This window comes from Ixodes scapularis, unplaced genomic scaffold (assembly GCF_016920785.2).
Source record: "Ixodes scapularis isolate PalLabHiFi unplaced genomic scaffold, ASM1692078v2 PGA_scaffold12__126_contigs__length_90152505, whole genome shotgun sequence".
In the NCBI taxonomy this organism is placed as follows: domain Eukaryota; kingdom Metazoa; phylum Arthropoda; class Arachnida; order Ixodida; family Ixodidae; genus Ixodes; species Ixodes scapularis.
The window spans coordinates 74,141,282-74,169,013 of NW_024609838.1; the positions used below are offsets into that span (position 1 = coordinate 74,141,282).

A 27,732-nucleotide genomic window follows, 5' to 3' on the forward strand; every position below is an offset into this window, starting at 1 on the left:
CAACGTATTCGTCGGTCCAGTCTAAATCAATCATACCAAATTTTAGCCGACACCGGAACCAAGTATGTTCAACCGGGTGATTTCCTCATGTTTGCAAAATAAAAAGTAAATGCTCAAAGAAAACGGAAGAAAAATTTTTTCTCTCTCTCTCCTTGACTGAGGGCACACCAGCTGGCGCTTACTTCAGAGAAGGAACTCCGCGTATTTTTAATAACCTTAACACAGCTCAAAGGTGTCTATATAACCTTATCACTGCTCAAACGTTAGTGTGTGTTTATGTACTCTCTGAGGCGGAAACCGCCATTTGTGATTCCGGAGAAACGCAATGTTTGCTGCCCTTTTCCTCGGAATAACGCTCTTGCGTCAGAGCCAAGCGGGCATAACCCTATGCGAAGGCGATTTTCCCAACGCTACCGAGGTAAGAAAACATATAACCAGTTTGCGTGATGAACAACGGGTTTGTGAGCAGAATCGTCGCACAAGAAAGTCTTTTGTTTGCACGGGGAGACAACTTTACTAGGCAGGCGAGCTCGCTCGTATTCAACATAGTAGTATCAAAGACGTTTTGTTTGTTTAATTTCTTTAGCCTCCGTCTCGGCTCTTGGTACGTTGAATTGCGCACGAAGATTATAAGGGTAGTTTTTAACAATACCTTTCTCTTGCAAAAGTTGTCTGAAAGGTTTTTGTTTTGTTTTATATTGAACTAACAAACCGATTTTTTGTTACTGAGACATGCCGAAGGCTCCCCAATTAATGGATTGTAGTCACCGTGAAATATCACTTGGATCTCTCCGGGCGAACCAAGCAAATTGTTCGCAGAAAGGTCTGCTAACGTGGGTGAAGGACGCAGCTTTTCTGCTACAGGACATCATAGGGACAAAACAATAAAACAGTGTAATACCTCAAGTAACAGACCCGGATAAAAGCATACTGTCTGTTACGAACCGCGTATCATGTCTATAAAGTTTACACAATATTCTAGAGAAAAATTGTCCAACGCATTTCGGCCGCTTCGAAACAGCGGGACACAGGCGCAGACATCCGAGGTCCCTATAGCTTAATATTGCTGGCGATGCTTCACTTTACACAAATAAACAGAAATATTCAAAGTATGAACCTTGTTGGTATTTTTGTTTTTTTCATTTTTTTTTACCCTCGCCTTATTTTGCATGTAAACATCAACGTCGCACGCTGAACAAATAAAAAAGGTGATGCGGAAACCGCTGCTGTCCCTACGCTGGCTATCGTCGAAATGCGTAAACATTTAGCGCAGAGGTCCCGACGCGGCGAAAGATGGGGATTCCAACATTGCAACAGTCAGCATACTGTTGTTTTCGGAGAGCCAGTCTGTTCTTCCGGTCGTCGGTTGTTTCGGATGCGGCCACCACAACTTCCTTCAATGGCCACCTACGGTCCGCAAACTGTTGTCCTGGAAGAGCTAGTCTTTCCTCACAGGTGTCGGCGATTTCGTGCAAACTGCGTAGTCGCTGCTCGTCGGTTTTACGCCGTCGCGTTACGTCGTATCAACCCATCGACCACGCGATGCCCTTTACTCCCGCTGCGCGGCGCGTCACTGGAAGCGTGCCAGGAGGTTCTTCGCCTCTCGCAACGTTACTAAAACACCCAGTTGGAAAACTCACCCTTGAAACCCGGACCGCTCGCGTCCACCGAGACCAAACTAAATACGATAATGGCGCCACCCCTTAGCGACTCGTCAAAACATGAAAGTTCATTTATATTGCTACTGCAAAATGCCTTTGCGAGATGGCCCCACCGGCCCTTGGGCGACCCCACCCGAACCGATACTTGCAGACGTGCAGTTCCCGATGGGAGACGCTGCGGGAGAAATGAAGGCGTTGTGATCGCCATTAGTTCGGTTCGCGAGTACGGATCGAAGCCACGTTTTCAAAGCAGGCTCCATGGCAGTTTCCCAACTGAGCTGTTCTAGTAACGTTGCGTTCTTGTAGCAGAGAAAGTAAACGTAGCAAATGAATGAATGGAGCTAAAGAGCACGGCGAAAAACCGCGCGTTGGCTGCACAAAACTACTCCAGTCCAGTCCAAGTCACAATCTTGCAAACAACATATGGCTGCACGCACCAGAGCAATACATTCTAACGAATTTAATAAAGAAAGTTGGAAAGCATTCAAACTCATACTCGCCGAATCAATACGCCAAAAATATCGTTCCTTTCTTTCTCCGCTTTTTGCCGCTCTTTTTCTAGGAGAAAGTTCGCCTAATAAATTTTCTCTCGTCTGCGACGAAGTCATAATGGGGGGAACGCAAGCTAAAAGTTTGATAGTCTGCTTTTTCAATTTGGAAGCGATTGACAACCCATTGGGTAGCACAGTTCGTTGGGTCGACTTTTTCTCTTGTGTGGGAACATGTGACTTTAAAAAGCCCAACGATGCCAAGGTAACTCTAAATTTAACGTCGTTTGGCTAAAATCCTGGTTGGCCAAATAAATATCAAAGTTAGGCTTCCAATACTTTGGCTGTCATCTAGCGTTCTTCAGCCTAAACTGCCAAACACGTGACAGAGTTAGGCTTCACACCTTGATCAATTTTTCTGCGGTAACTTTAGGCATAAATCGCCTTACAAGTTAAAATCTCAGCTTCTCTAGTGGCTCTGCTGTTGGTAAGTTACCTTGCTTTGCTGCACGGTATCATTGAGTCGCACCCTAGATTACAACATTTTTCAGTGAAATTGCGCAGCAAAACAAAGCGACTTCTGGCCAATAAGGTGGCTTGTATTAGTTCGTCATCCATGGAACACAAACTGCAATTATCTCTGCCGCGCTGTGACACAAACTGGGGACGCAACTTTTATATTTGACATGTGATTTCTAAGCGTCAAACGAGGGTTGTCCTTCCGGCAGGCATCGCGCTTTTGGTTTCCGCATTGTCGGATTTCAGAACAAAATTTGACAATGAACAACTCCAATAGTGTGCTCGATTAAAGATTTTAACACACGAAAGTAACCACCAACATTGATGGCGTCCAATTCGCAAATATAAACGTGCGTCCTAAAACGTATAATTAAACGTAATTAGTGTGTTTTCACTAATTAGTCATATTTTAGTTGCATTATCTCTTGAACATAGTTTCCGCCTGGCTATATGACTCAATTGCACACACGGAATATACGTAACATTCACGGCTTAAAAAAAATTTATTCTATAAAAGAAAACTCCATAAGGGTCAACAAACGCAAGAACACACCTGTGTTGCTAAAAGGTAAAATATAACCACGAACACTGCCTTTATGTGACTTTATAGACGTAAGCTGAAAATAGCGTGATATTAGAAGAAGAAAAGTCTGGTAAACTTAAGGAAATCGCTGCGTTTAGCTAGGTGTCATTATTATTTTCTGCCTTGCTAAAAATTATCGAGCTTTCAAGAAGTAAATGAAGTAGGTTTCGATAGACGCTTTGCGCACAGCGCCTTCGATTTTTTTTTTTTTAATTTTTGCTTTTTTTGCAAAAACTAACCGGCAGTTTTTTTTTTTTCTTTTAATAAAAGATTAAAAAGCGCGAGCAAACGGGGACAACGAAGAACACACGGACAACAGGACAGGCGGTAATGCAAGAGGACTAATGCGACGAGCCACCTTGTCGGCCAGATGTTGCTTTGCTTTGCTGTGCGATGTCACTGAAAAAGCGCCCGTCTTGTCGTCCGTGTTTTCATCGTTGTCTCCGTTTGTTCGCGTTTTTTTTTTAAGACGATAAAAAACATTTTGGTTGTACCCTTCTATGTCACGGGCCACTATAAAGCTTGAAAGAGATGTTCTAAGGCTGCCACGACGAAGAGCAGAGAATTAAATAAATTTGCTTCATTGTCGGCTGGCACCAGCAGAACATAAGGAGGATTGAAGGAGATAAGTAGGAATAACTGACCCCTTGTTTCCGTGCTCCGCTGCCCGTCGCGCACTCATATAAATGTTCTTTCGTAGATGGATCTTTAGAAACAGTAACTCTCGAAGGGTTCCCTTAGGGCCACTGAATAAGCTACGCTTAATGTATCCACATTTCATTCCATAATCTGCTAGTGGGCTCCGCCATCTTAGTGCGTAGTTCAGAACGGGCACAATTGGAAATCGTAACGATTCAGAAGTGCGACTGCCAGTGCTTCAGATAACTTTTAGGAAAGCTCAAGTAATATTGTTTTCCTATGTCGCGGGCAGTTTTAACGTTTCTCGAGGACGAAGAGGTGTTGTTCTAATTTCAAATAAAGCATCAAATAACTGGAAACAATCATTTTAAGCACCGAGATGGCTGAGGGGCCGTTACTCTGAAGCGTAGCTTATTCAGTGGATCTGGGATTTTTAACGTCATCGTACCACAAACACCGAACCTTCCTATCTTTACCTTTCCTTTTTTCTATTTTTAGTCATTAAAGCGTGATTGTTTCCAAAGTGATTAAAAACTTAATTAACTGAAGGGTAATAATTTTTTTAAAGCGCCTTTTGGCGGAAACCAATAAGGCATCGACGTATTTTTTCTGTGATGCATACATTCCCATGAGATATTTGAACCGAATTTCGGGAAACACCGTCTGTATTAAAAAAAATACTCATGCAATACTTGTCCATTATGTTATTCTGCACGAGTTCTTTTTGGTGAACTTTACAAAGCGAGTTGTCTAAGATATTATAATTCTGGATTTCCGCCTTGATGCACTCTCTGAATAAAAACGGTAAAAACGAGTGTGTACATTTTACGACTAATTTATAAGGTAACAAATTTGAGAGGCAGGAAAAAAATGCTCCTAAGTCCTGCTCTATGATTTTTATCCTTGTTGAATTTGACTTCTTAGAGCCTAGCTCTTAGGTGCCCGTTTCCGGCTTCAGAGGTGTCGGCGTCGCCGTTGCCGTCCTATGTAACCGCGGGACGCATTATTGGACGTCTTCCATGATGACGTCACACGTGACGTCACGTGTGACGTCACGAGGGTCATTAGTGACGTCATAGATGACGTCACCGCGCGCTGCATTATGGGTACATGTTCCGCTGAATTTAGCGAAAAGATTTCCGTGCTAAATCTTGCGCAAAAAGTTCCCCGCTAAATTCCACGGAAAAAATTACCCGCTAAATTTAGCAGAAAGATTTCCCCACTAAATTTAGCGGAAAAAATCTGCGCTAATTTAAGCGGAAAAACGTCCCCGCTAAACTTAGCGGAAAGATTTCGCTGCTAAATATAGTGGAAAAAATTTCACCGCTAAATTTAGCGGGAAATTTTTCTCGCTAAATTTAGCGGATAATTTCCCCGATAAATTTAGAGGGAAAATTTCCTCTACATTTAGAGGGAAAATTTTTACCTTAATTTAGCGGAAAATGTTTACCTAAATGGGAGGCAAGCAGGAGAGGAGGGGGGGTACGGATGAGGATGAAGGGCATACCCTCCTCTCCGTACCTTCCCCACCTCCTCCTCAAGGGCTGCGCTCTAATTCGGCCTTACAGGGGATTGTAAACCTCTTCTTTCTTTTTAGATGCTTTTGTGGTTTTTGTTGTGCCGATATGCCAATATCTTACCCATTGAATAAACAAAAATACGAGGCTTACTTTCTATGCAGGTTATGTCATCATTGAATAGGACGTACCTGCTCCAATCGCTTCAAAATTACACTAGGTTGAAGTGCGCCTATCAAGAATTTTATTACAAAAATGTTTCAAGAGGCGGATTAAAGCACCTACACGATGCGGTGTATGTATACGAGGAAGACAGCCGCCGTCCGTAAGTAATATTTCTTAACCCATGCCCTTTGTCAACTCAAGAGTGAGCTTTGAAAATCTTAAATTTATAATACCCTACGTTACAGCCAAAATAACCCTCTGTATATTTGGAAAGTGGTCAACTACACAATACGCTTGGGGAGTAGATCTGGTGAGTTAAGAATTTCGTTGACGTGGTGATTTATTTGTTATATGTCAAACATAAATAAATAAAATTAATCTACCCCTTCGTAAACCAGATTTTCTGTTTAACTATGCCAATTTAACTTTCCGCTACATATAGACCCGTGTCTGCTCTGTTCCATGGGCGCAGCCATGTTTGTTTATGCTGAAGCCATGGCACAGTAGAAGGGCTGCACTTGTTGCAATACTTCGGTTTTTTAGAAGCCTTTACATATATCGTAGGGCAGAAACCTCAGAAATGTATAGCAATTAAGCTATAAGAACAAAAGCAATGCCAAGATTGCCAAAAAAGAAAGCAAACATCTTGTTTTATGCGCTGCCCCTCTCTTCACAAGACCATGCGTTTGAGATTCCATTTTTATCGCTGGGGTCTAGGATATTAGACAAGGGTGTATATAAGGAAACTAAGTTGTAATGTAAAAGGATTAAATACCTCTCAACATAAATCAATTCCAGTACTTAACTACAACAACTCGCACGTAATGTGTTGATAATATCTCAAAACCTTCCGCTGGGTATTTCTAATATTTACGAAGTAGTGCTGCCACAATCCATTCAATTTCCTTCAGATCTAGTTTTCCTTTCAGTTTCACGTTCCAGTGGACTAGCAGTGTGAAGGGTTTGATCTTTTAACTGCACAGGCACTTCTTAGATATAAAAGGGCCTTTACCTTTCAAGGGATACTACAATGAAATTTTGGCGCTAATTTTTTGGTCTATATGTGTTCAAAAAAGCACCATCATATCGAACATACCAATATCTTGTTAGAAAAGTCACGAAAAGGAATTTTAAAACGAATTAAACGATTAGCAAAGATCACATGGTGGATGTCGGTAACGCCTCGCTTGTAATGCCCGTCTAGGAACCTTGGCAGCTAGTGAGGGAGGTTGTCTCGCCTCCGGCCACGACGAGAAAAGAGGGGCAGGAGGAACTCCCCTCTTCCCGAGAATGCTTTTTTGTGTGTCGCAGAAGTCGCTATTGTTCCCCTACAAGATTATAGATGATTAAGCCGTCACTCAAAATTTTTACAAAAGCAGCCGCTTCGGTGGCTGGAACGACTAGGCCATCCTCTCAACGTCAGCCTCGCCGTAGCTTTGCTCGTCTTGAGACAACCTACGTCACAATTGCGTTGGATGTCACGTGGTCTCCGCTGGGCCTTCTCCGAGTGCTTGCCAGAGTGGGCCGTTTATAACGAAAAATACAGCCACCAGGCTCAAAATACAAACGTGCGATTGTCATTTACGGATATTGTGGATCATATTCAACCTATTTTTGAACACGACGGGAATATTTCAAATTTCGTTGAAGTATCCCTTTAAAGACCTAAAATGCTGAGAATATATTCAAGCAGCTATCATTGAATGTTTTATAGAAGACGTTCAACTGTCGTTTCGGACTTGAAGACCATAATAATATTTATTTTCCCGCTAAATTTAGCGGTCAAAATATTATCACTTGCAGTTATGTTATCATGCGACACCAGGACTTGACCGCATGATGTCAGGCTGTCAAGTGACCTGATGTCATATGACATCCCATAATATTAATTTCCGCGCTAAATATAGCGAGAAAAACGCAATCACAGGGTCGGGTCGTATTGTCACGCAATAAGTTTAAGTCATGTGACATTATTTTTTCGTATATTTTAGCAAGGAAAGCAAGGTCACGTAGCGTGACATCCCGGTTTCAGATGACGTGGCATGACATCTAGGCGTCAAGTCCTAGTGACACATGCTAATCTTACGGCACGAAATCCAACTATTTCCACGCGAAAAATATCGAGGAAATGCACGGAAGGGCGCACAGAAGGACAAAACGTGATTGAGGGGTTTTGTCTAAATGCAATTTGTGCCTTAAAAACAACCACACAAGGTGGTGTGCAATGACAGCGGCAGGTGTTGTGTTGTTTGCGACATTTGCTTTTAGTTTATGTGCCTTAGGATATCGACTTTAGGAGCTTTACTTTTAGGAGAAGATTTGTAACTGTGTTTTATGATATGTATGATTTTCTGGAATACTTTTACGGGTTGTGCCTCCTCCTCGCGAACATTAGGGTACTGACGTCCTTGCCGCTTACGCGGGGGAGTCGGGGTCCCCCACCCTTCGCAGCTCTCGTGTGGCTGCGGCCGCCGTCTTCTCTGCTCAGCTTGGCACCTTGCCGCTCCTGCTCCTTGGAGGGAGGGCAAATTTTGCGCCGTGTGGCCAAGGCCGAAAAGGGGGAAGGGGGGGCAAAGCAAGTTCGCTCGGAGTTGCCCATTTCTTGTACACGCTCCGGAGAACCTTCTAGAACCACGAAGCGGCCAAAGAGGAGGAGGATGTTTTGGAGCCGCTCCTGTGTGGACGAGGAAACGGGAAGTGGGGGGGGGGGGGGAAGGGGGAGAGAGACGTAGGTGAGAAAAAGTAAGAAAAAACGATAGTCCGTATTTTTGCTGCTGCGTACAAACCCTACAAGCCAGCAGTACGACACATGAGCCCCGACCGACGGAGAACCACCCGGTACCCCCGGTTTTATTTGTGGGGCCCGGTGGAGTTTCAGTTCTTGTCTGGAAAATAAACATCAGCGGGCAACCCCTGACCTCAGCCAAGCAGACGATGCTCTGTGCTGGTTTTGCCTGGACGTTTTTCTGTCGCTCTAATAAACTCAGTTAACCACAAACTTTACTCAGCCACCGCCACTCTTAAAACATAACAAATGGCGAGAAGAAGAACAATATCGAAACCAAAATTCAGGTGCCCAATGGTTGACAAGGCGATTTCTTACTGTTTTTAACTTCGTTTTCGTCAGAAAAAACTCGCAACTGGAAGAAAGGGGGCATCTATTGGCAACGCGTACATGGAGGTGGAGCCGTGAGCGAACTACGCAGGACCCTTGGAGCAGTTCTTCGTCGGTAACCGCACTGCCGACGACAAGCAGAAGACCGGGATCTTTCTGTCTAGCGCCGGACCAAGTACCTAAGGGTTACTTCAAAGTTTATCGACTCCAATAAAGCCAAGCAGAAAGATGTTCGAGATAACCCCGGGGATGCTGAGCCAACAGTTCCCACCGAGACCATCCGAAATAAGGGAACGGTTAAAGTTCAGTAGCCGCTCCCATCATGAGGAGAAAACCATTTCGGAATTCCTGGCAGCTCTACGGAAACTCACCGAGTTCTTCAACTTCGGCGACCACCTCGGCGATATGATTCTTAATCGACTGGTGTGTGATATGTGCGATGTAGGAGTGCAGAAGAAATTTCTGGAAGAGTCAGCGCTGACCTTCGAAAAGGCTACGCGCATAGCACTGGCAGTGGAGACTGCTAGCAAGAATGTATTGGACTTGAGAGGAAAATGGCCGGACCATCAGCAAGTCAACTAGGTGAGCGAACGAGGTGTGAAGAATAAGCATGTGGGACACGTCCCATGAAGCAAATCACATCAGTCTCAAGAGCAACAGCACAAGGAGTGCGGACTTTGTGGCAACAACGATCACGACCTAAAAATTCATCCTTTCATGTCAAGTGCGCGCTTTAACTGCACAAAAACTGAACATCTCGCAAAGGAAGGCAAGTCGCACTCTCAAGCGAGTGGTTCGGCACGCCATGGTCAAGCCAATATCCTCGCTGCAGCACGATCGGCACCCGTGTGTGAACAGAATCTTCGCGCCACCAACAGCGCCAGTGAGCTGTCATTGAACAAGTCATAGACCCTTCCGTTGAGTTTGAACGTAATTCGTTTCAACATGGAAGGTGATTTGGTTCCCCAGTATCGGTTATTTCGGTGTCTGCTTGCCAATAACACCATCAGTCATGGTAAAAAAATGGCCTCTTGCTGGACAAAGCTATCGTGCTGCCTGGGCGTCATACCACTTAAGGGATTCCTCCTCATAACATTGCAACACGAATGAGAGAGTGCGCAAGCGTCAGTCTACGTCTTGAACTGCAGAAACCCGAACTGCGAGGCCGCGACGTAATTGAAGCGCTACGTTTACTCCAGAAGATTAACTTCGCCGATAGGGAAGGCCGCGGGTATTCGAACTCAAGACGAAGTTAGGCGAGTTGACCAAGCTTGGAATAGGCCAAAGGTAGAAATCATCAGCGCACCGGCATCTTCGCCAGGGCGCTACACATAGATTCTTTAAGGTAAAGACTCTTCCTTTCGCGTTCGAAGCAAAGTTTCAGCTGAGCTGGACCGTCTCTACCAAAAAGGAATTATTTCGCTGGTGACGGATTCTGAATGAGCGACTCCCATCACGCCGGTAATCAAGAAAGACGGTTCAGTGAGATATCGTTGGGTCTTTGATTTTACACTGAATCCTGTTTGAGACATCCAGCAAGTCCCCACCCAAGAATCGAGGACTTGTTTGCTAACGTGAATGGCAGAGGGTGCTTCTCAAAACTGGACCTAAAAAATGCGTACCAACACGTTCCCCTCGACGAGTTGTCAAAGAAGGTGGCAGCGACAAACACGCATCGTGGACTTTGCTGCTACAACCGATTGCCCTATAAAATCGCCTCGACATCGGCGATATTCACACGCAGGGTGGAAGCACTTCTACGCGACCGCCCGGGGACGCAAGTGTTCTTCGGTGACATTCTGTTTGCAGAACACGAAGATCTCGGGCAAAACCTAGACAAATTACTTCGTAAACTGCACAGTAGTGCTGTCCGTCTTCAAGAACAAAAGTTTAAATTCCGAAGGCAACCGTCTACCGACCTCGTACACCAAATTGACCGCGGTGAGCTAAATCCTGAAGAACAGAAGCTAAAGGCCATCAAAAAAGTGCCAAATCCAAGAAATATGCAAGAGCGAAGGTCATTTCCTGGATTCTTCCTGTGTTATAGAAGCTTCATTCCACGCATGTTAACCATGCTCAACCCCTTGTATGACCTACTTAAACTGAATGCGAAGTGGCAGTAAGACACAGCCAAAGATACAGTGTTTAAAGAAGCAAAGACGCAATCCAGAACTGTGGATGTTTCGCTCATATTGACCCATCAAAGAAGTACTTCTGGAGTCCCATGCCTCGCAATGTGGACTGGCAGCTGTTCTTTCTCACCTGATCGACGGCGTCGAAGGATGCTTGCGTTTCGATTCAGGACTTTATCGCTCACTGAATAGAACTACTCGCATCTCGAAAAGGAACTCTTGCACTAATATTTGGTGTTGCCAAGTTCAGAGATTATCTGCTGGGGAGTCAATTCACACTGGTGATGGATCACTAACCCTTCGATGGACGCTTCAGGGAAGAGAAAGCAATTCCAGCAACAGCATATAGCAGGATCCAGAGGTGGACTCTGACACTTGGTCGGTGCATTCACAACATAGGCCACAGGTCTCGGAAGTGCTACGGTGAGGCGGACATGCTAAGCCGGCTTCCAGTGATGGAAGGAAGTGAATCCCCGACAAGCCCAGAGCAAGTTACATTCGTGGAGCAACTGGAAATAGGACCACTATACGTAGGCGAAATACCTCGGGGATTTGACAGCTGCGGACATGGAGTTGAATAAACGTCGAGCGATTATCTTGGAAGGATGCCCAACTCAACAACAAGATTTCACCCTGAAACAATTTTGAACTGTAAATCGGAGATGTAGGTGGAGGGAGGCTTTGTGGTGCGGGCGAGAAAAGTGGCAATTCCACGAAAGGAAAGTCGAGCAGTTCTGCTAGAGCGACAGGACCCCAACACTGGAATGGCAGCGATAAAGTCCCTGGTGAGGTCGCCCAGAGAACATGGCCCTAGACAGTCATCAGTGCCAGTAAGCTCATCATATGCCGCCCTCAAAAGAGCTACTGTCGTGGCCAGCAGCCGCCATCCCATGGTAGAAAAATCTATATCCACTATATGGGGCCAGTCGTTGGACAATGCCAACTGCTAGTTGTAGTAGAAAGCGACTTTAACTTGATTGCGGCTGTTCCTGTGAAAAATGCTACTTCAGAAAAGACCGTAAAAGTAATGCAAGGATGATTTGTTAGTTTTCGAGTAAAATACTCTATCGTTTTGGATAATGAGGCTTCCTTTAATGGACCACCCTCTAACGACTTCACATCCCAGAACGTTGTGCGACACGTCTAGATTATACCCTATCGCCCACAGTCAAATGGACGTGCCGAACGGGCGGTGTTAACTGTGAAGTCGGCGCTGAATAAATTTTCGCAAGGACCTGCTAACAAAGCTGGACCTCTGGTCGCTTTCATACCGGCGAAGACCCAACAGCACGTCAGAAAACTTCCCGGAAAACGTTTAGTCGGACGCCACCTACGTTCGAGATTGGTCCTGATTAACCCCGCGCGGCTGGAGAAAAATTACGAACAACCTCAGACCACCGCTGACAAACGACTTCAACAAGAAAGACACGTGTTTATTCGCAACTACAGATCGGTTAAAGGGGACAAAAGGACCGTGCATGGCAATCATTACTACACCAGACAACGATGTTGTCCGACACGCCTACCAGATCAGGCTAAAGAATTCGCGAATGGAAACACTTACTTCTGAAGACGACAAATGGATGTGAAGACGTCGGCATTTTCGAGAATCAGAACATGGCCGTGCCAATATGGTAATTACACAATAACGAAATAACTACCTAAAAGGCAGGGCACATACGACACTCTTTTAGATTTGCAACAAAAACTTTGCTGACTCAAAGCTGGTCGGTTGGATACCTACTGAAGTCCTGCAGAGGGATTCGGATTTCTGGGAGGGTTTCTGGGAGAAGCCAGGACGGCACACAATTTATGAAGGCATGAGGGGGGGGGGGGGGGAGCTGAAGAGTGCGCGCGAGACAAACGGTGCTGGTGGTGCTGCCTGCCACCCAGGCAGTTTTCGAAGGCGGCGGCATCTTCGCCGCTCTTAAAGGGGGAATGGGGTGGCTCGAGGTAAAAGAGACGATGGAATGTGAGAAATACCTTAGTTTGGGAGACATGTTCGGTCTAGTTATTTTCCCTCAGAGGAGGACTTCCACCTCGCAATTATTGAAACTCTTTTTTCGAGAGTGAGAGGGATGGGCTGGAGCTGTTTGACCAATATTATTTTATGTGTAATGATTCAATAAATGTATCTGCTGAATCGAGACCTGTACGCACCGAGTGTTTTTGTTTTGTAAAAAATTACGCTCACTCGTGGGGCGATTTTGTGGGTGAACGATTACGGGGTACGGAATCCAGTGACGGTCCGTGATCTCCTTGACGTGTTCGCGGAGCCTGTCATTCACGCATTGTCTTGCCTGGCCGATGTACTCGGCTCCACGCGAGAGAGTGATATTGTGCACTTTCTCTCTCACGCACGGACGGAAGCACTGGGTGTCTTTGTTTTTTTGTTTTTTTTTTGTGCACATGGGCAGGCGGTTTAGATTGTTTACGCGCTTGCACACACCGCACAATTCAAATGTGCATGTGAAGAAGGATCTGATGTCACATCGGCGTGCAAGCACTCTCAGTTGGGGTGCAGTGCGGTGTTTAAAGATAATACAAGCGGGATGGTCAGTGAGGAACACGGGGGGGGGGGGGGGGGGGGGCTCGCGAGGGAGTTTCTTTTGTTGAACTATCAACGTATTTATGTTGTTTTCGAATAGGTCGGCGGGGTTACCCACCTTCTGAAGTCGGATCACCTGTAGTGAGAGATTGTTCCTGATGTGACGGCAGCAGAGTTTTCACAGGAAGAGGAGAGGAGTAATTTAACGATTTGCAAGAGGTGAGTCGGAGATCGAGAGATTAGAATCCCTTGTTGCTGGTGTCTTCTTTTGTGAAGTAGAGATTACTGGTATTGTTGGTGGACATTTAAAAGAAGGCAGCTGTCTGGACGGCCAAATTGAAATAAAAAAAAAAACCAGATTGTCATCTACATACTTGAAAATCCCGTACCCAGAGCCTGGGCAAGCTAGATCCTCCTGCACCACGCGATCCGCATAGAAGAGATAAATCTCGCTGAGGATCGGCACGAGGCAGGATCCTATGCACACCCCTGACCTCTGAATGATAACTGTCTTCTTATTTTTGACAAGGGTTGATCTCAGGCAGAGCCGCGGGAGGACAAGAAAGCCGCCCACGGTTCTTCCGGGCGTGTTTTAGAACCTGATCTTTCCGTGCATATTGACCACCTCCGGCACAGAGGCAAGAAGTTTGAAGGGGAGGTCCTCAATGTCTAGTGATAACATGCTGTGGCTCTTATCGGCATGTAGGAGTTCGATGAAGTGTATTATTTGTGACAGCTATTGGCGCGGAAGGGTTGGGGAAGGTCGACAGTGGAGAGATGTTTCTGAAGGAAGAGAGCGAACGGTTTTTCCAGCTTACCCTTCCCGATATGCTACCGCAAATGGGAATGGCGGGCTTGTGTGTCTTTGCGGAGAAGAAGATAATGAGGTAATCTTCAGAAGGAGCAGACAATAAGGCTTTAAGAGAGTATAGGTTGAGAGAGATGCAGAAAGATTTGTCTCAAAAACGAGAGCTCCCGATGGCTGTTTAAAAAAAAAACAAAAAAAAGCAATAAAGTTTTTTTTTGCCGCCGAATTAGCCGCCGAATTAACCTTTGCCCCCGGAATTTTTACAATATAAAACGAGAAATCGACCAGCCTTGCCGGCCTCGAATGGGACGAAATCTAACGGCGAAGTTCACTCACGACACGTGATACATTAGTGTTTGCCGGTGGTGCCGGAGCGCCGTGATGACAAAGCAGCCCGGCCACCGGTACGACGAAGTCCTGTTAACCTGGCTCAGAAACCCTCGCCACCACCTTATAGACGGAGACGAGCTGGTTTATTCTTGATGTTTAATAAGGCGGCGCCAATTCGGGATTCTTCGAACAAGGGCGGTATATAGCCCCCGTGGACAGGGTGAAACATGAAAGATCGATGGGTGGATGCATGGTCACGGCCCGTCGGGAAGAAGCATCCGCGAGAACACCACGAAACACATAACGGTGCTGCGACAACACCGGCAAGCCCTAAATATAGGGTGTAAATATAGGCCGACTGTAACTTACTATCTTCTTCTTGACAAAGACGCACAAGCCCACCGTTCTTTCACAGTATAAGATCGAGGGGGGGGGGCGATAACCGCTCGCACTCTACCTTCAGAAACACCTTTCCTCTATCGACCTTCCCCACGCTTTCCGCGTCAAGAGCTCGCACGAAATAAAACATTTCATCGGGCACCTACTTGGGGATGAAGGCCACAGCATGTTCTTACTCGACATTTACGACATGTATTACAACCTCAAACTCAAAAGTCCTCTCGCCCCCATTTCAGAGGCAGTCGATATGCACGGAACGATCAGGTTGCTAAAGACGTCCGGAACAAACGTGAGAGGTTTTCTCGATCTCTTGCGGCTCTACCTGAAGTCCAGCCTTGTCGAACATGAGGGGTCGATTTTCATCCAGAAGTCGGGGGTCAGGGGCTCCTCACTCGCGGCGATTCTCAGCGATATTTATCTCTTTTTTGTGGATCGCGTGGTGTTGGAGGACTTTGCCCGCTCCTGCTCCGGGTGCAATATTTCAGGTGTGTTGATGACTACCTCGGTCTGCATTCCTCTTATGCCTCAGACAGGTCTGTTCTTTATGCATTCACCGAGAATGCCAGAAGTCTCTCCTTCAGAAAAGACGACACCAGCAACGACGTACCTCAGTCTATCGATCTCCGACTCACAACATCCTCGCACGGCCTTTGATGGTCTTTTCAACAGCGCTCCCAAACACCTGTTCTTTCCTTTTCCAGTCACCATCCTAAAACGCTAAAATCTGGCATCGTCAGTCCCTCCTTTCTTCCTCCTGTCCAAAATCCTGCTTCACGTCATTAGGAGCAATCCCTCACAACAACTGACTTGACTTCAATAGGTGGCTTTCCCCGCCGACCTAATTGAGAACCACACAAAAAAGCTGATAGTTCAACACAATAAAATCCCCCGCGAACCCTCACCTGTGTTCCTCTCTCGCCTTCCTGTTTGCATTCCCTAACACATAACACTGCACACCGCCTGAGAGTGCTTGAACGCCAATTTGACACCAGACTGTTCTTAACATGCAAATTTAGATTTGTTGGTATGTGTAGGGGGAAACAATCAGGAACCGCCGCCCATGCGCTCAACGAAACACACCCAGTGCTTCCGTCCCTGCGCACAAGACAAGATGAACAACATCCCTATCTCGTGGAAAGCCTAGAGCATCAGCCACGCAGGGCGATGCGTGGACGACGGGCACTGGAAACACCCCAAAAAGTCCACGGGTCCGTCACCGGGCTTCGTGCGTCCCCGAGTCATTCACGCATAAGATTGCCCATCATGTGGGACTAATTTAGCACGAAACAAAAAACTACTGGGTGGGCGCCGGCCTCGATAAAGCAGAGAACTCATTGTACCAATACGCATAAAATGTTCTTCGTCAAACTTCTTATCTTCTCTCTCACTCTCGAAAAAAAGTTTCAATTTGTGCGAGGTGGCCCTTACAAAAATGTAATATACGGGCAAGATTATTTGACATACCGCCACATATATTCATATAGGAAAATACATTTTGCAGGATCTTGCCGTATAAAGGAGCAATATGGCAAGACGACAGCATATATATGGCTATATATGGTAACAGATATATCCATATATGGTGTCAAATATTGCTACATATGGCTATATCTAGAGAATTGATTGGCAACACAATGGCCCAACATCGGTTGCCAATGAAAAAATCATTGTTCATTCCCTGGCCAAAGTGCCGGGCCCATTATTGGGGATCGACACTGTCCTTCCAGTGGCCAATCACTGGTCAATCATTGGCAGCCAGACAAGGTCCAGCACAGAGCCACGGGTTGGCATTGGAATCAACCATTCTCTACCCAATTCAAGCAACTTCAATACACCGCTTTTAAGATATTGCCTCCTTCTGGCAAAGGTAAAAATATTGCACGGCAGTGTGTGCTCAAGACATCAACAAGATAAGCTCGTCAGTAGAAATGAAGATATTAGTAATCATCTTGTCTTCTTGATGGCGTTCTTAGAGCACACTTGAGCGCAGTATTTTCAGTGCCGTGAGAGCAGGGTATAATTTAAAAAGATATGTAATGCTGGCCACCGCAATAACACATGCTAAGTGTTACAACCAAATGGAAGTGTTGCTTTGCTTGCGTTTGCATGCACAGGGGGAACTAAAGATATCCTGTCCTATCTTCAGCTCTCTAAGCACAGATATATTGCTATGCTATCTTCATCTCCAATAATTCTTAGCTCCATCAGTACAGAAATAAAGCAATATTCGGAACCTATCAACCAAACATTTTTGGTACAATTTATATTGAATGGCAACAGTAGGCTATAAAAGCTTTAAATATGTTCGAAAATATGCCAATACGTCAAATAAAGAGGGATAATCTTCAGTTCACTCTGATACGTGGGAGACATACCTACATTGGTTGCATCCACCATTTCTGCCTGGTGCGTCTGCCAGCCACAGTGTCACCACCTTTCTCACAGACATCAGCCTAGCGTTTCCACTAACACATGTCTGATCCTTTATAGAACGTGGAACAGAAAGTAGCATGACCGGTGTATATAAAATCGGAGGCATTTACTGCCAATGGATCAATTAAGTATATTTAAGGAAATTATTTGAAGCATCCTGGAAGATTACAGAACGCAAGAAAGTGCTAGATCTGTGAATGTCATGCCATCTATAGTGTGATCTGGAAGGCATGAGCTTGGAACGAACTAGGGAAGCGGATACAAGTGAAATGTCATACAATTTGTAGAGCTTTGCATATATATTTGCAGAGTTTTTCAATTGTCGAATATGACAAGGTTCAGCCACCTGTGATAAGTAATCTTAGATTTGCAGTTTATGTGAAAACTGTGGGAACAATACCGAAAATATTGCAAAAATCAAGTTATTTTGAGTTAACCATGCCAATGAGATTCAGTATTCACTAAAAATTTTCAAAGCTGCTTTTTCACCCTCCAGAATCCGTCCAGCTTAGCTGAAGGGCTGCCTCGTTCTCAACGAAGTATTTTGCAACCTCGCTCAAACACTCCTTGTGGTCGTAATCGCCCTTCTATGAGAAGTAATGGACCTGGAAGGGAGTAAAAGACGCTTAGCAACCCGCCTAGAATGTCTATAAAGAAATACCGCATTCACCAGAGCCTCTACGTTTGATTATTTTTCAATATACCTCTCGATATCGTCCAGTATTGCAGGTTCGTTGCGGGCATCTGGGGCAGCCATCAGGTAGCCTCAGTAGCTCTGAGGTTTGGTCTCAGGCCACTAACATCCGCCGAACTCGTTTGAATTGAAATAATATTTGGACCTGGCTGTAGAAACCATCTCTTTGTAGGTCGTAAAACGGAAACATTATAATAAAATACTATTCATAAGAAGTACACAGAGTATTTGAAGAATTTATTTTACACACCCAGATGGCGCGCATAAAGTTTCAATAATAACTTTGTGTGTCCGAGGAAGCTCACCTGAAAAATAGCCATATGTAGCATGCAAATTTAACATTATATCCCATGTTCTGAAGAGGACAGAATGTCTGACAATCAGTGTCTTATTTCACATGTAGCCTATATATAGGGTGGTCCACGTCACCAGGCTCGATCTAAAATGGACTGTTAAATCGACGCTCCACGTAGTGATCTAAACTTTTCGTCAAAGGTGTATTTCGCAGGTCAGGTTCTTTTTGTAAAATTACAAAGCGCAGCTCCGTTTCTGTAAAAAATAAGGCCAAGAAACTTGCCAGGGTCTACGGCGGGCAACGACGCAGACTTCAGGGGTCCAGTAGCGGGGTGCGTTCGGTGTTCGTATTCGTAAAGAGAGTTCATCTTTGCAAATACAGTGCAAGACAGAAACAGCGCCTGATCAACAAGGACAACTCAAAATTACTGGATATACCTAACGTCCTCCACCGAGCAGTATTAAGTAGCCGACCTGCATTTTCCATTAGAGGAGGATTTGTGAGTCCTTCCAAAAACATTTCTAAAACTTTTTTTTTTTTTTAATTTTCTTTAAAGTCATATTGCTGCCAAATCAATGTGAGGTGCAGTTGATGTGATAAAAAGAATCCGGCAATGCTGGCTTTTTTACTGCTTTCTATTTCAGTTAGAAATAGCACAGCTGCAATGTTAATCAAATTAGGTAATACTCAAACATTACGATCACCTGGAGGGCATATGTTTTATGTTGGAGAGGACGGGTCATCAAGATCATTGCTTTCACTGTCGTCAGAAAATATAATTACTTTACGCTTTCGTATTTTCCGCTTCTCGATCTTGCTTTTTTTCACTTTCCAAGTGAGACGTTTCTTCTGCTACCTTCAGCTTACACAAAGCATTTCCGAATGTATCTGCATGGGGGAGAAAAATTGCACATCGAAGTGATGTGTCAATGCAAACGGGAAGCAAGGAAAATTCTAGACCGGCGATGACCCATTCAGAACAGGATTCAAAGTCAAAGACCTAGACCTCTTGTAACCTTTTAGGCCCACCAGCCATTTGAATGAATCACGAATTCAAACAAAGCAACATCCAAGTGTGCAAGAAAAATATTTGTAGAGCTGCATTTATTCATGTCATAGCATAGAGAATGATTCATTGGATGCCAGCTTACTGTGGCAAATATCAACTCATTGGCAATCAGAGGAGGCGTACGACCATACGGCCGACTTCCGACCTTAGCTACGCTTCGTCATGTGACAACAGGTTTTTAGAAGACACCGTGCAAGAATTTAACTCTTACCCTTTGTGTGCAGAATCCTGATGTCCAAGCTCTCCCATTCGTTTTATGAATAAAGGCTTTTGTTAAAGCGCACCTCTTAGGCGCCCGTTTCCGGCTTGAGCGGCGTCGGCGTAACCGCGCGGTGCATTATGGGTAAATTTCCCCACTAAATTTAGCGAAAAATTTTCCCTGCTAAATTTAGCGGAAAAAGTTCCCCGCTAAATCTAGCGGAAAAACTTCCCTGCTAAAACTAGTGGAAAATAATTTCCCCACTAAATTTAGCGGAAAAATTTCTCCTAAATGGGAGGCGAGCAGGAGAGGACGAGGAGCATAGCCTCCCCTCAGTACCATTCCCTCCTCCTCCTCAAGTGCTGCGCTCTAATTCGACGTTACAGGGAGTTGTAAACGGCTTTCATTTTTTAGAGCGCAGCATTAGGGGCCCGTTTCCGGCTTGAGCGGCGTCGGCGTCGCCGTCGCCGTCGGAGCAACCGCGCGGTGCATTATGGGTAAATTTCCCCGCTAAATCTAGCGGAAAACTCCCCACTAGATTTAGCGGAAAAATTTCTCTGCTAAATCTAGCGGAAAAATTTTCCCCGCTAGATTTAGCGGAAAAAATTCCCCGCTAAATTTAGCGGAAAAATTTCCCCGCTAAATCTAGCGGGGAAAATTCCCCGCTAAATGTAGCGGAAAAATTTCCCCGCTAAATCAAGCGGAAAAATTCCGCTAAATCTAGCGGAAAAATCTAGCGGGGAAAATTCCCCGCTAAATCTAGCGGAAAATATGCCCCGCTAAATCTAGCGGAAACGTTTCCCCGCTAAATCTAGCGGAAAACTTTTCCCCGCTAGATTTAGCGGAAAAATCTAGCGGGAAAAATTCCCCGCTAAATCTAGCGGAAAAATTTCCCGCTAAATCTAGCGGAAAATATTCCCCGCTAAATCCAGCGAAAAAATTTCCCCGCTAAATTTAGCGGAAAAATTTCCCAGCCAGATTTAGCGGAAAATTCCCCCGCTAAATCTAGCGGAAAATTTTTCCTCGCTAGATTTAGCGGAAAAAGTTCCTTGCTAAATCTAGCGGAAAAATTTTCCCGTTAAATCTAGCGGAAAAATTTCTCCGCTAAATTTAGCGGAAAAATTTCTCCGCTAAATCTAGCGGGAAAAATGCCCCACTAAATCTAGCGGAAAAATTAACCGCGCTAAATCTAGCGGAAAAGTTTCCCCGCTATAGCGGAAAAAATTCCCCGCTAAATCTAGCGGAAAAATTTCCCCGCTAAATCTAGCGGATAATATTCCCCGCTAAATCTAGCGGAAAATTTTCCCCGCTAGATCTAGCGGAAATAATTCCGCGCTAAATCTAGCGGAAACATTTCCCCGCTAAATCTAGCGGAAAATATTCCCCGCTAAATCTAGCGGAAATAATTCCGCGCTAAATCTAGCGGAAAAAATTCCCCGCTAGATCTAGCGGAAAAATTTCCTCGCTAAATCTAGCGGAAAATATTCCCCGGTAAATCTAGCGGAAAAATTTCCCCGCTAGATTTAGCGGAAAAAATTCCGCGCTAAATCTAGCGGAAAAATTTCCCCGCTAGATTTAGCGGAAAATATTCCCCGCTAAATCTAGCGGAAATAATTCCGCGCTAAATCTAGCGGAAAAAATTCCCCGCTAGATCTAGCGGAAAATATTCCCCGCTAAATCTAGCGGAAAAATTTCCCCGCTAGATTTAGCGGAAAAAATTCCGCGCTAAATCTAGCGGAAACATTTTCCCGCTAGATTTAGCGGAAAAAATTCCCCGCTAAATCTAGCGAAAAACGTTTTCTGGGGGGTGACCCCCCAAGGTCACATGACTCCCCCCCCCCCCCCCCCCCCCCGCCCCGAGAACAGGTAACCCTCAGTACCCTTCCCTCCTCCTCCTCAAGAGCTGCGCTCCAATTGGGTCTTACAGGGAGTTGTAAACGGCTTTCATTTTTTTTCTGTTGAGCTTACTGATTAATAGTTTTGATGCACTAGGAGGCCTAAAAAAAAGTTGTCTTTTCTCCTTCATTTGCCAGCCACCACGACGGCATCGCATAGGTACTTTTATCGTTCACAAACTGTACTATGTGTTACATGGAAAGTGGTAGATTTCATTAAATAAAATTACAGTCAATCATGGTCCCTACAGCTCAAATGAGATGGAACAGAGGAAATAAGGCTTGCTTTTCTCTGAATGGAAAAAAAGCATCTCTTTGCAAACAACGTCTGCAGAAGGAAACGTTGGCAATGCGTCCATGCACGATACTAAAGATATTGACAAAATTAAATACCGACATGAATACTGATACATGTCTTGCACGTGTTTAAAGTCGCGCCCCACAAGAACATGAGCACCGCGCGTTGCAAATTAGCATGAACCAGAACACGACCTTCAAAAAAAGAACGCAGTTGTCTCGTCTTTGCACACTCAACAAAGAGCCCTTTAAAGCTACTCTAGTGAACTGTTCCTCAGAGTTATTTACTCGGAAACAGTTTACATCACGAGGTAACGTTTGCATGCAGAATGTGGCCTTAATGGAGCAAGTACTGTCACGACTGCTGCTTAATTCACAGGATCTTTCCTGAAATTATTATTTTGGGAAGCCTCTAAAGTGGCCTGTTGTCTGAGCTGACAAAGACAGTTATGACGAAAATAATCCCTGGAGAAGGGGAACAAGAGGGACAAAGGACAAACACAAATCTCCAAACACAGCTAGGTGACTGGTGCGCGGTCGCGCACCGGTCACCTAGCTGTGTTTGGAGATTTGTGCTTGTCTTTTGTCCCCTTTGTTCCCCCTCTCCCGGGATCATTTTCGTCATTCTTGTCCAGCTCCATTGCACCGTCGCATTTAATTGCATTACAATAAAAAAAGACAGTTAGCCTTCTCAGATAGTTTTCGAAAGGAAAACAGCTGAGTCTGTTACGGGGCCTCAAGAGTCGAGAGTCATTCGTGGGTGAATAAATAGTGTGGATCATATGCAGCCTATTTCTAAGCACGACGAATATATTTCAAATTTCGTTGAAATAGCCTTTTAAGGACTGATAAAGTGAGATTTAAAAATTAAATAGCTCAAGTGAGGCTCTTAAAAGAAAAAATGTCAGCAATGAATGGAGGATACTATAGAGTAAGAATAAAATAAGCTATATTTTATTGTTTCTTTTTTTTTAATATTTACCCTTTCGCAAATATATTTTTAAATTTGATACTCAGAACGTTTCCCTATATTTGAGTGCCGAAAAGAAAACAAAGAGGTTATAAAAAAAAAACTTAAGACATATTTGGCAGTTTTGGTCTTGGTTTTTAGCTGCAGGCGCATTGTATACAATGATTACATCAAAGCTGTAAGGACTAGATAGCATGCTGCGACTCACGACAAACCAGGGATATTTTATTCAATAAACGTCCTTCTCGATTGTTGATTAGTAAATTTACGTAAAACGCAGCGCTTCATACTAAATTCGGGAATGCCATTACTGGGCGGTTTAGTTGCAAAGTGTTAAACATGATGTTTATTTTTTTAATATTTACACGTAATTCTTTTTTCAACAGACTTTTACACGCGTCATAGTGAGCTGGATATTTTGTATTCGGACCACCAATCATGCATGGTGATGAAGAATCAGGATACTAGAAACTTTCCCAAGGGTGAGTACTTGCATCAACTCTGTGTATTAATTTTTTACGCTTGGCGGTCAGCAAGTGCGTTGGGATATCTTGTTTCCATTTAACAGACCGGCACACTGTAGGCATCTATTGGGCAGCCTTGGAACATTTTGAGCTTTTGTGAATATTTTTATATAAGACCAAGAGGAGTCAGGAGCTGGTCGACATGGTTGCGAAAGGGTAACGTTGAAACCTTCCCCGAGAAAATCTATCGGCTGCCCCGGGACCACGAGTACTCCGCCTAACCACTAACTGGGAGGTGGAGTGCAGCCCCCAAGACCCTCGTTGCAAAGAAGAAAAGGAAATTCACTAAAGACCTGAAGGACACGCTTCCGGATAACCCCTATCAGGTCTCAACTGGATTCAAGAGATACCAAACGGTGCGCTTGAGGCGAGTGAGAACGTGGCGTGAAATAACACCTCAGAAAATAAATTACAGTCTAATACTGGAATCTCCCGCAGAGCGCCGGCTAAAAACAATCGCACCGCCCTTAAAGTTCAATAGTGGTCACCGCAGGAACGGCAACTAGATCCAATTTACTTTTCAAGAAGCGAGCTAAGACAGTGTTCGCAGACGGCTCGCCTGCCACGAAATGTCATTCGCAGGAGAACATGAAACAAGAAAACAGTGTACCTCATCCTATAAAAAAAAAAACACGAAAAAAAGGAGTTTCGTTTGCTACGAAGGGAATGTCGTAACAAAGTGAGTTTAGACGCAGGCTGAAGTTGTGATCATGTTCCATTTTACGCTGGGAGCCATCGTCAGCCTGCGCTTATCTTTCCAATCTCAGGTGGTTATGCTGCGGCACACAGGCTGAGAACAATCGACGGCTAAAGCAGCACTTTCCGCAAATATCAGTTCCCAAAATTTCCATGTCGACTTGACTCCTTGTTCAGGGGCTATTAAAAATAGAAGAGGACAGCGAGAGCTTTGACTTCTTTTTCCTCTTCTGTCGGGTTAATGTTTTGTAAACGTGACGCTGGCCTTGGACGCAAATAGATGGTAAGGCACCGAGGGCCCTGTTAATGTTCCCCGGTGTGTTCTGAATATGCCACGACTTCAAGAACAGATTTTTTGGGATATCCGGCTCCGTGTCTATCATGTGCGCGTTGGCGAAGTCGATCCGACGATCGAGTACCTCACAATGTTCGGCGGTGGCTCTAGGCTCGCGATCAAAATTGCGCACATCGTTCTGGTGTTGGCGCATGCGTTTCGGAAAAGATTTAGTTTCGTCGATGTAGGCGGCGAGGCAAACTGTAAACGTATCATATAGACTACGCCTCGTGCTTTTTTGGGGGGAGACGATCCTTCGGGCTCGGCATCAGCCGTCCAAATGTCGACACTGGCTTGTGCGCCACTTGAATATCTTACTTTCAGAACATGCGCGCCAATGGCTCGCTGTTTTTCTTCTTTTTTTTTACAAAAGGGACGCTGTTGCGCGCGATGGGCCGAAGCAGTGTGTCACCCGGCGATCCACGGTTATGGTGCCTCTGACATACTGCTCTACCAAAAATGGTTCCCGCGGTGGAGGATGGCATTGAGCAGCTAGACCCTGTCATTCCTGAAAGGTGTATGACTATAAGTGGTAGGCGTCCTTTTAAAACATTCGCATCGGAAACGCCACAATCTATCACGAGATGAAACTGCTCCGCTTCGGAAGCTACGCGAGTATACAGAGATTGTGCTCCTGCCGGGGGGGGGGGGGGGGGGGGAGGAGAGAGAGGGAGATAAAGAAAAATCGAGCGTGGGTCCTGGACTTTTCGACATTCCAGCATATGGAAAGCTTAAGAAATACCCAACATCCCAAGTTCAGCCGAACATGAACAAGATGTTTGACATTTTCAACCAATACCCAGAGTCGAAAGCCCTTTAATTGCGGCTCATCTGCTGGAATGGTTCTGCGCCGAGCTTTTACAGACTACCCAAGACCTGCAAACCTAACGTCCCCTTGCGACCTATCGTAGATTTTACAACCTCACCGCACCGAGAGCTATCGAGTTACCTACCCCGGACAAAAGCTCCCATTGTTCGAAACACGCCGACCCATGTGCTGAACACCGGCCACTTCATGCACAGAATATGCCTCGCAGGTACGACTCAGCGATGATGACGCAATTGCGTCTTTCGACGTTGTATCACTTTTTACCAGAGTTCCAGTTTGACTTAGCAGTTGCTACAGAGAGAGAGGTCATCGTGAAAGAAAAAAACATTGGGCTCAAGAACCAGCCTTCGTGTGAATGAGCTATGCCGACTTCTCTAGTTCTGCCTTGGCAATGCGTACCTCAGTTTCAAGGGTGAGCCCTTCAAACAAGTCAGCGAGACGGCAATTGGCGCTTCTATTTCTGTCACGACGGCAAACCTCACAATTGAAGTGCTTGAACAGAAGGCGCTAGGCACTTTCGCCAACTATATTTCCTGTATAAGCTCCCTAAGAAAGCCACAGTTGCGCGTTCATCCCTATAGCGCCTGCTTTTCTGCGTGGCATTCGAAGTCTGCTCGTCACGTGATCGGATCTCGGGAAATAACGGCGCGGCGGCACGTGGAAAACAGGCGAGCAACTGTGGCTCCAGTACGGAGCCTATACAGGAACTCTATTGCCAACAGGCCAAAGGCGTTTATGCGCTATGTGGATGATTGTTTTTTTTTTCGTCGTGAAGGAACCAGAGGTGAACTATTTTTTGCCACACCTATTCTCGATTCGCAACTCCAACGCCCTATAGGTGGTGGGGCGGTAGTTCTAAGATGGTGGAAGAGACGGGGATAGATTCTCCAGGGTTTCCCGTGCGCCTGCTCGATGACGCTGGTCAGCGCGCTAAAATTATTTATTGGCCTGCAAACGCCAAGTGTTAGGGCAGGATCGTATTACAGGTAACGAAAATGTTTATGCGCGTTAGCAAAATGAGCATGCTGATATTTAAAAGTTGCAGAAACCTCGACTTGCGAAGCTTTGCGATGGGCGAGCGCGTCTTACGCACCGGCCACGTCACTGTTTGCGGTAGAATACTTTTGAGGGTGATGAAGATAGCGTCTTTGGGCTTTGCCTGGCCATTACTGCTCTAAAAAGTGAGCCGCGCACGGTGACCGTCAAGCTTCGGAAGAGCAGCGTTCACAGTATTGATGTCTTCGTGTCGCAGGCTCGCAACTCTCTGCTCACCGTCTCGGTTTTAGCGTATTGCAACACGTGATCAAACGGCTCTATCGTTATTGATTAGAAGTTTGTTACCGCGGGCTACCATGCAGTGTAGCATTACAACCGGAGGCTCGCGCTGCGCCTTTGGAGCACAAATTTCAGCGCGTGCCACTACGATTGCCCTACTCACGGTAGCAAACGGCAGCCTGCGGTAATGCTATGCTAAAACTGCCTATTAACATGATCGGAGTATTTTAGGGTTTGATTTATTGCGCTACTAAAAATGCATACTTTAATACACCATACTTCTTTTTATAATGTTATTTGCAACGTTGCGGCCCCTCTCGCCACAACTGCCCGTTCTAAGCACTCGTCACGAACGGCCGGCCAACGCAGACGCGCTTAAAATGCTTCGGGCATTTCTTTATTTACATTGTAATTATCTGAAAGCAAATACGTGTATTCTATCTTTTAAAAATGCATGGAATGAATGGTCATGTTCCTATATTGCCTTAAAACGCAAACCCATTCCCGACGTGTATTGCTCGACATATCGTTGCGCGACCAGTTTTCTCCTACTTAGGGCAACGAATAGGCTTTTCGTAGATCGTTCGCTAGAGCTCTACATTATTAGAGGGAACGGGAGCACAGATTGAGCTGGCGGTCATGTGCAAGACCAGAAATGCGAAGCGTATGCGATATATGAAAAGTCCCTAATGAAATTATACATCCCAGTCCTTCGTGCAACGCTGTTGCGAGACAGAGCACAAGAATACCTATCTTAACGCGCTCACTTTTTTCGTTAAAACTGCTTCAGGCATCAAGGCCGACAGCCCTTTTCCGCGCCGCTGCCACCGCTGCCGTCCCCGTTCCTCTAGTTCTCCGCTCGTCCGCGGGAGGGCGAGCGGCGGGCTGGAGTTGCGAATAGAACACGCCATCCAGTTCACCGCAGAATACAAGAGATACATAGTCTTGCCGTTCCTCGATGCTCCAAGTGAAAAGGCAAGGAGACAAGCCTATTGAAAAAATATTTTTCATCGGAACTTCCTTTTCAGTAAAAAAAATTTTTTACTGCATTATGGGACTCTCGATTTCCGATAAAGCTAAGCCTTTTAGAAAAAAGATTTTTCATCGGAATTTTATTTTCAGTAAAAAATTTTTTTTACTGGTTTATGGAACTCTTCATTTCCGGTAAAGCCGGAACTTATTGGAAGTCACCGGGCTCGCCTGGATTCACCAGAAATTAAGGGAGTCACCGGACTGGCCGCAGTTATCGGAACTTACTATTTTTTTTTTGACGTCAACGGAAGGCATTTAGGAAGAAGCCTGCGAACTGTGGGTGGTG

At 45.2% G+C, this 27,732-nt stretch overlaps 1 protein-coding gene across 1 annotated transcript in view; it reads left to right on the forward strand.

The window, feature by feature from the left end:
* The first annotated feature begins 325 nt into the window (after window positions 1–325).
* Window positions 326–27,732, forward strand: part of LOC115324993 — a 45,326-nt gene continuing 17,919 nt past the window's right edge. Inside the window, exons 1-4 of the mRNA XM_029985689.2 lie at window positions 326–418; window positions 5,572–5,732; window positions 5,818–5,882; window positions 23,143–23,238. Of these exons, the coding sequence (XP_029841549.2) occupies window positions 326–418; window positions 5,572–5,732; window positions 5,818–5,882; window positions 23,143–23,238 (415 nt within the window). The remainder of the gene's footprint in view (window positions 419–5,571; window positions 5,733–5,817; window positions 5,883–23,142; window positions 23,239–27,732) is intronic.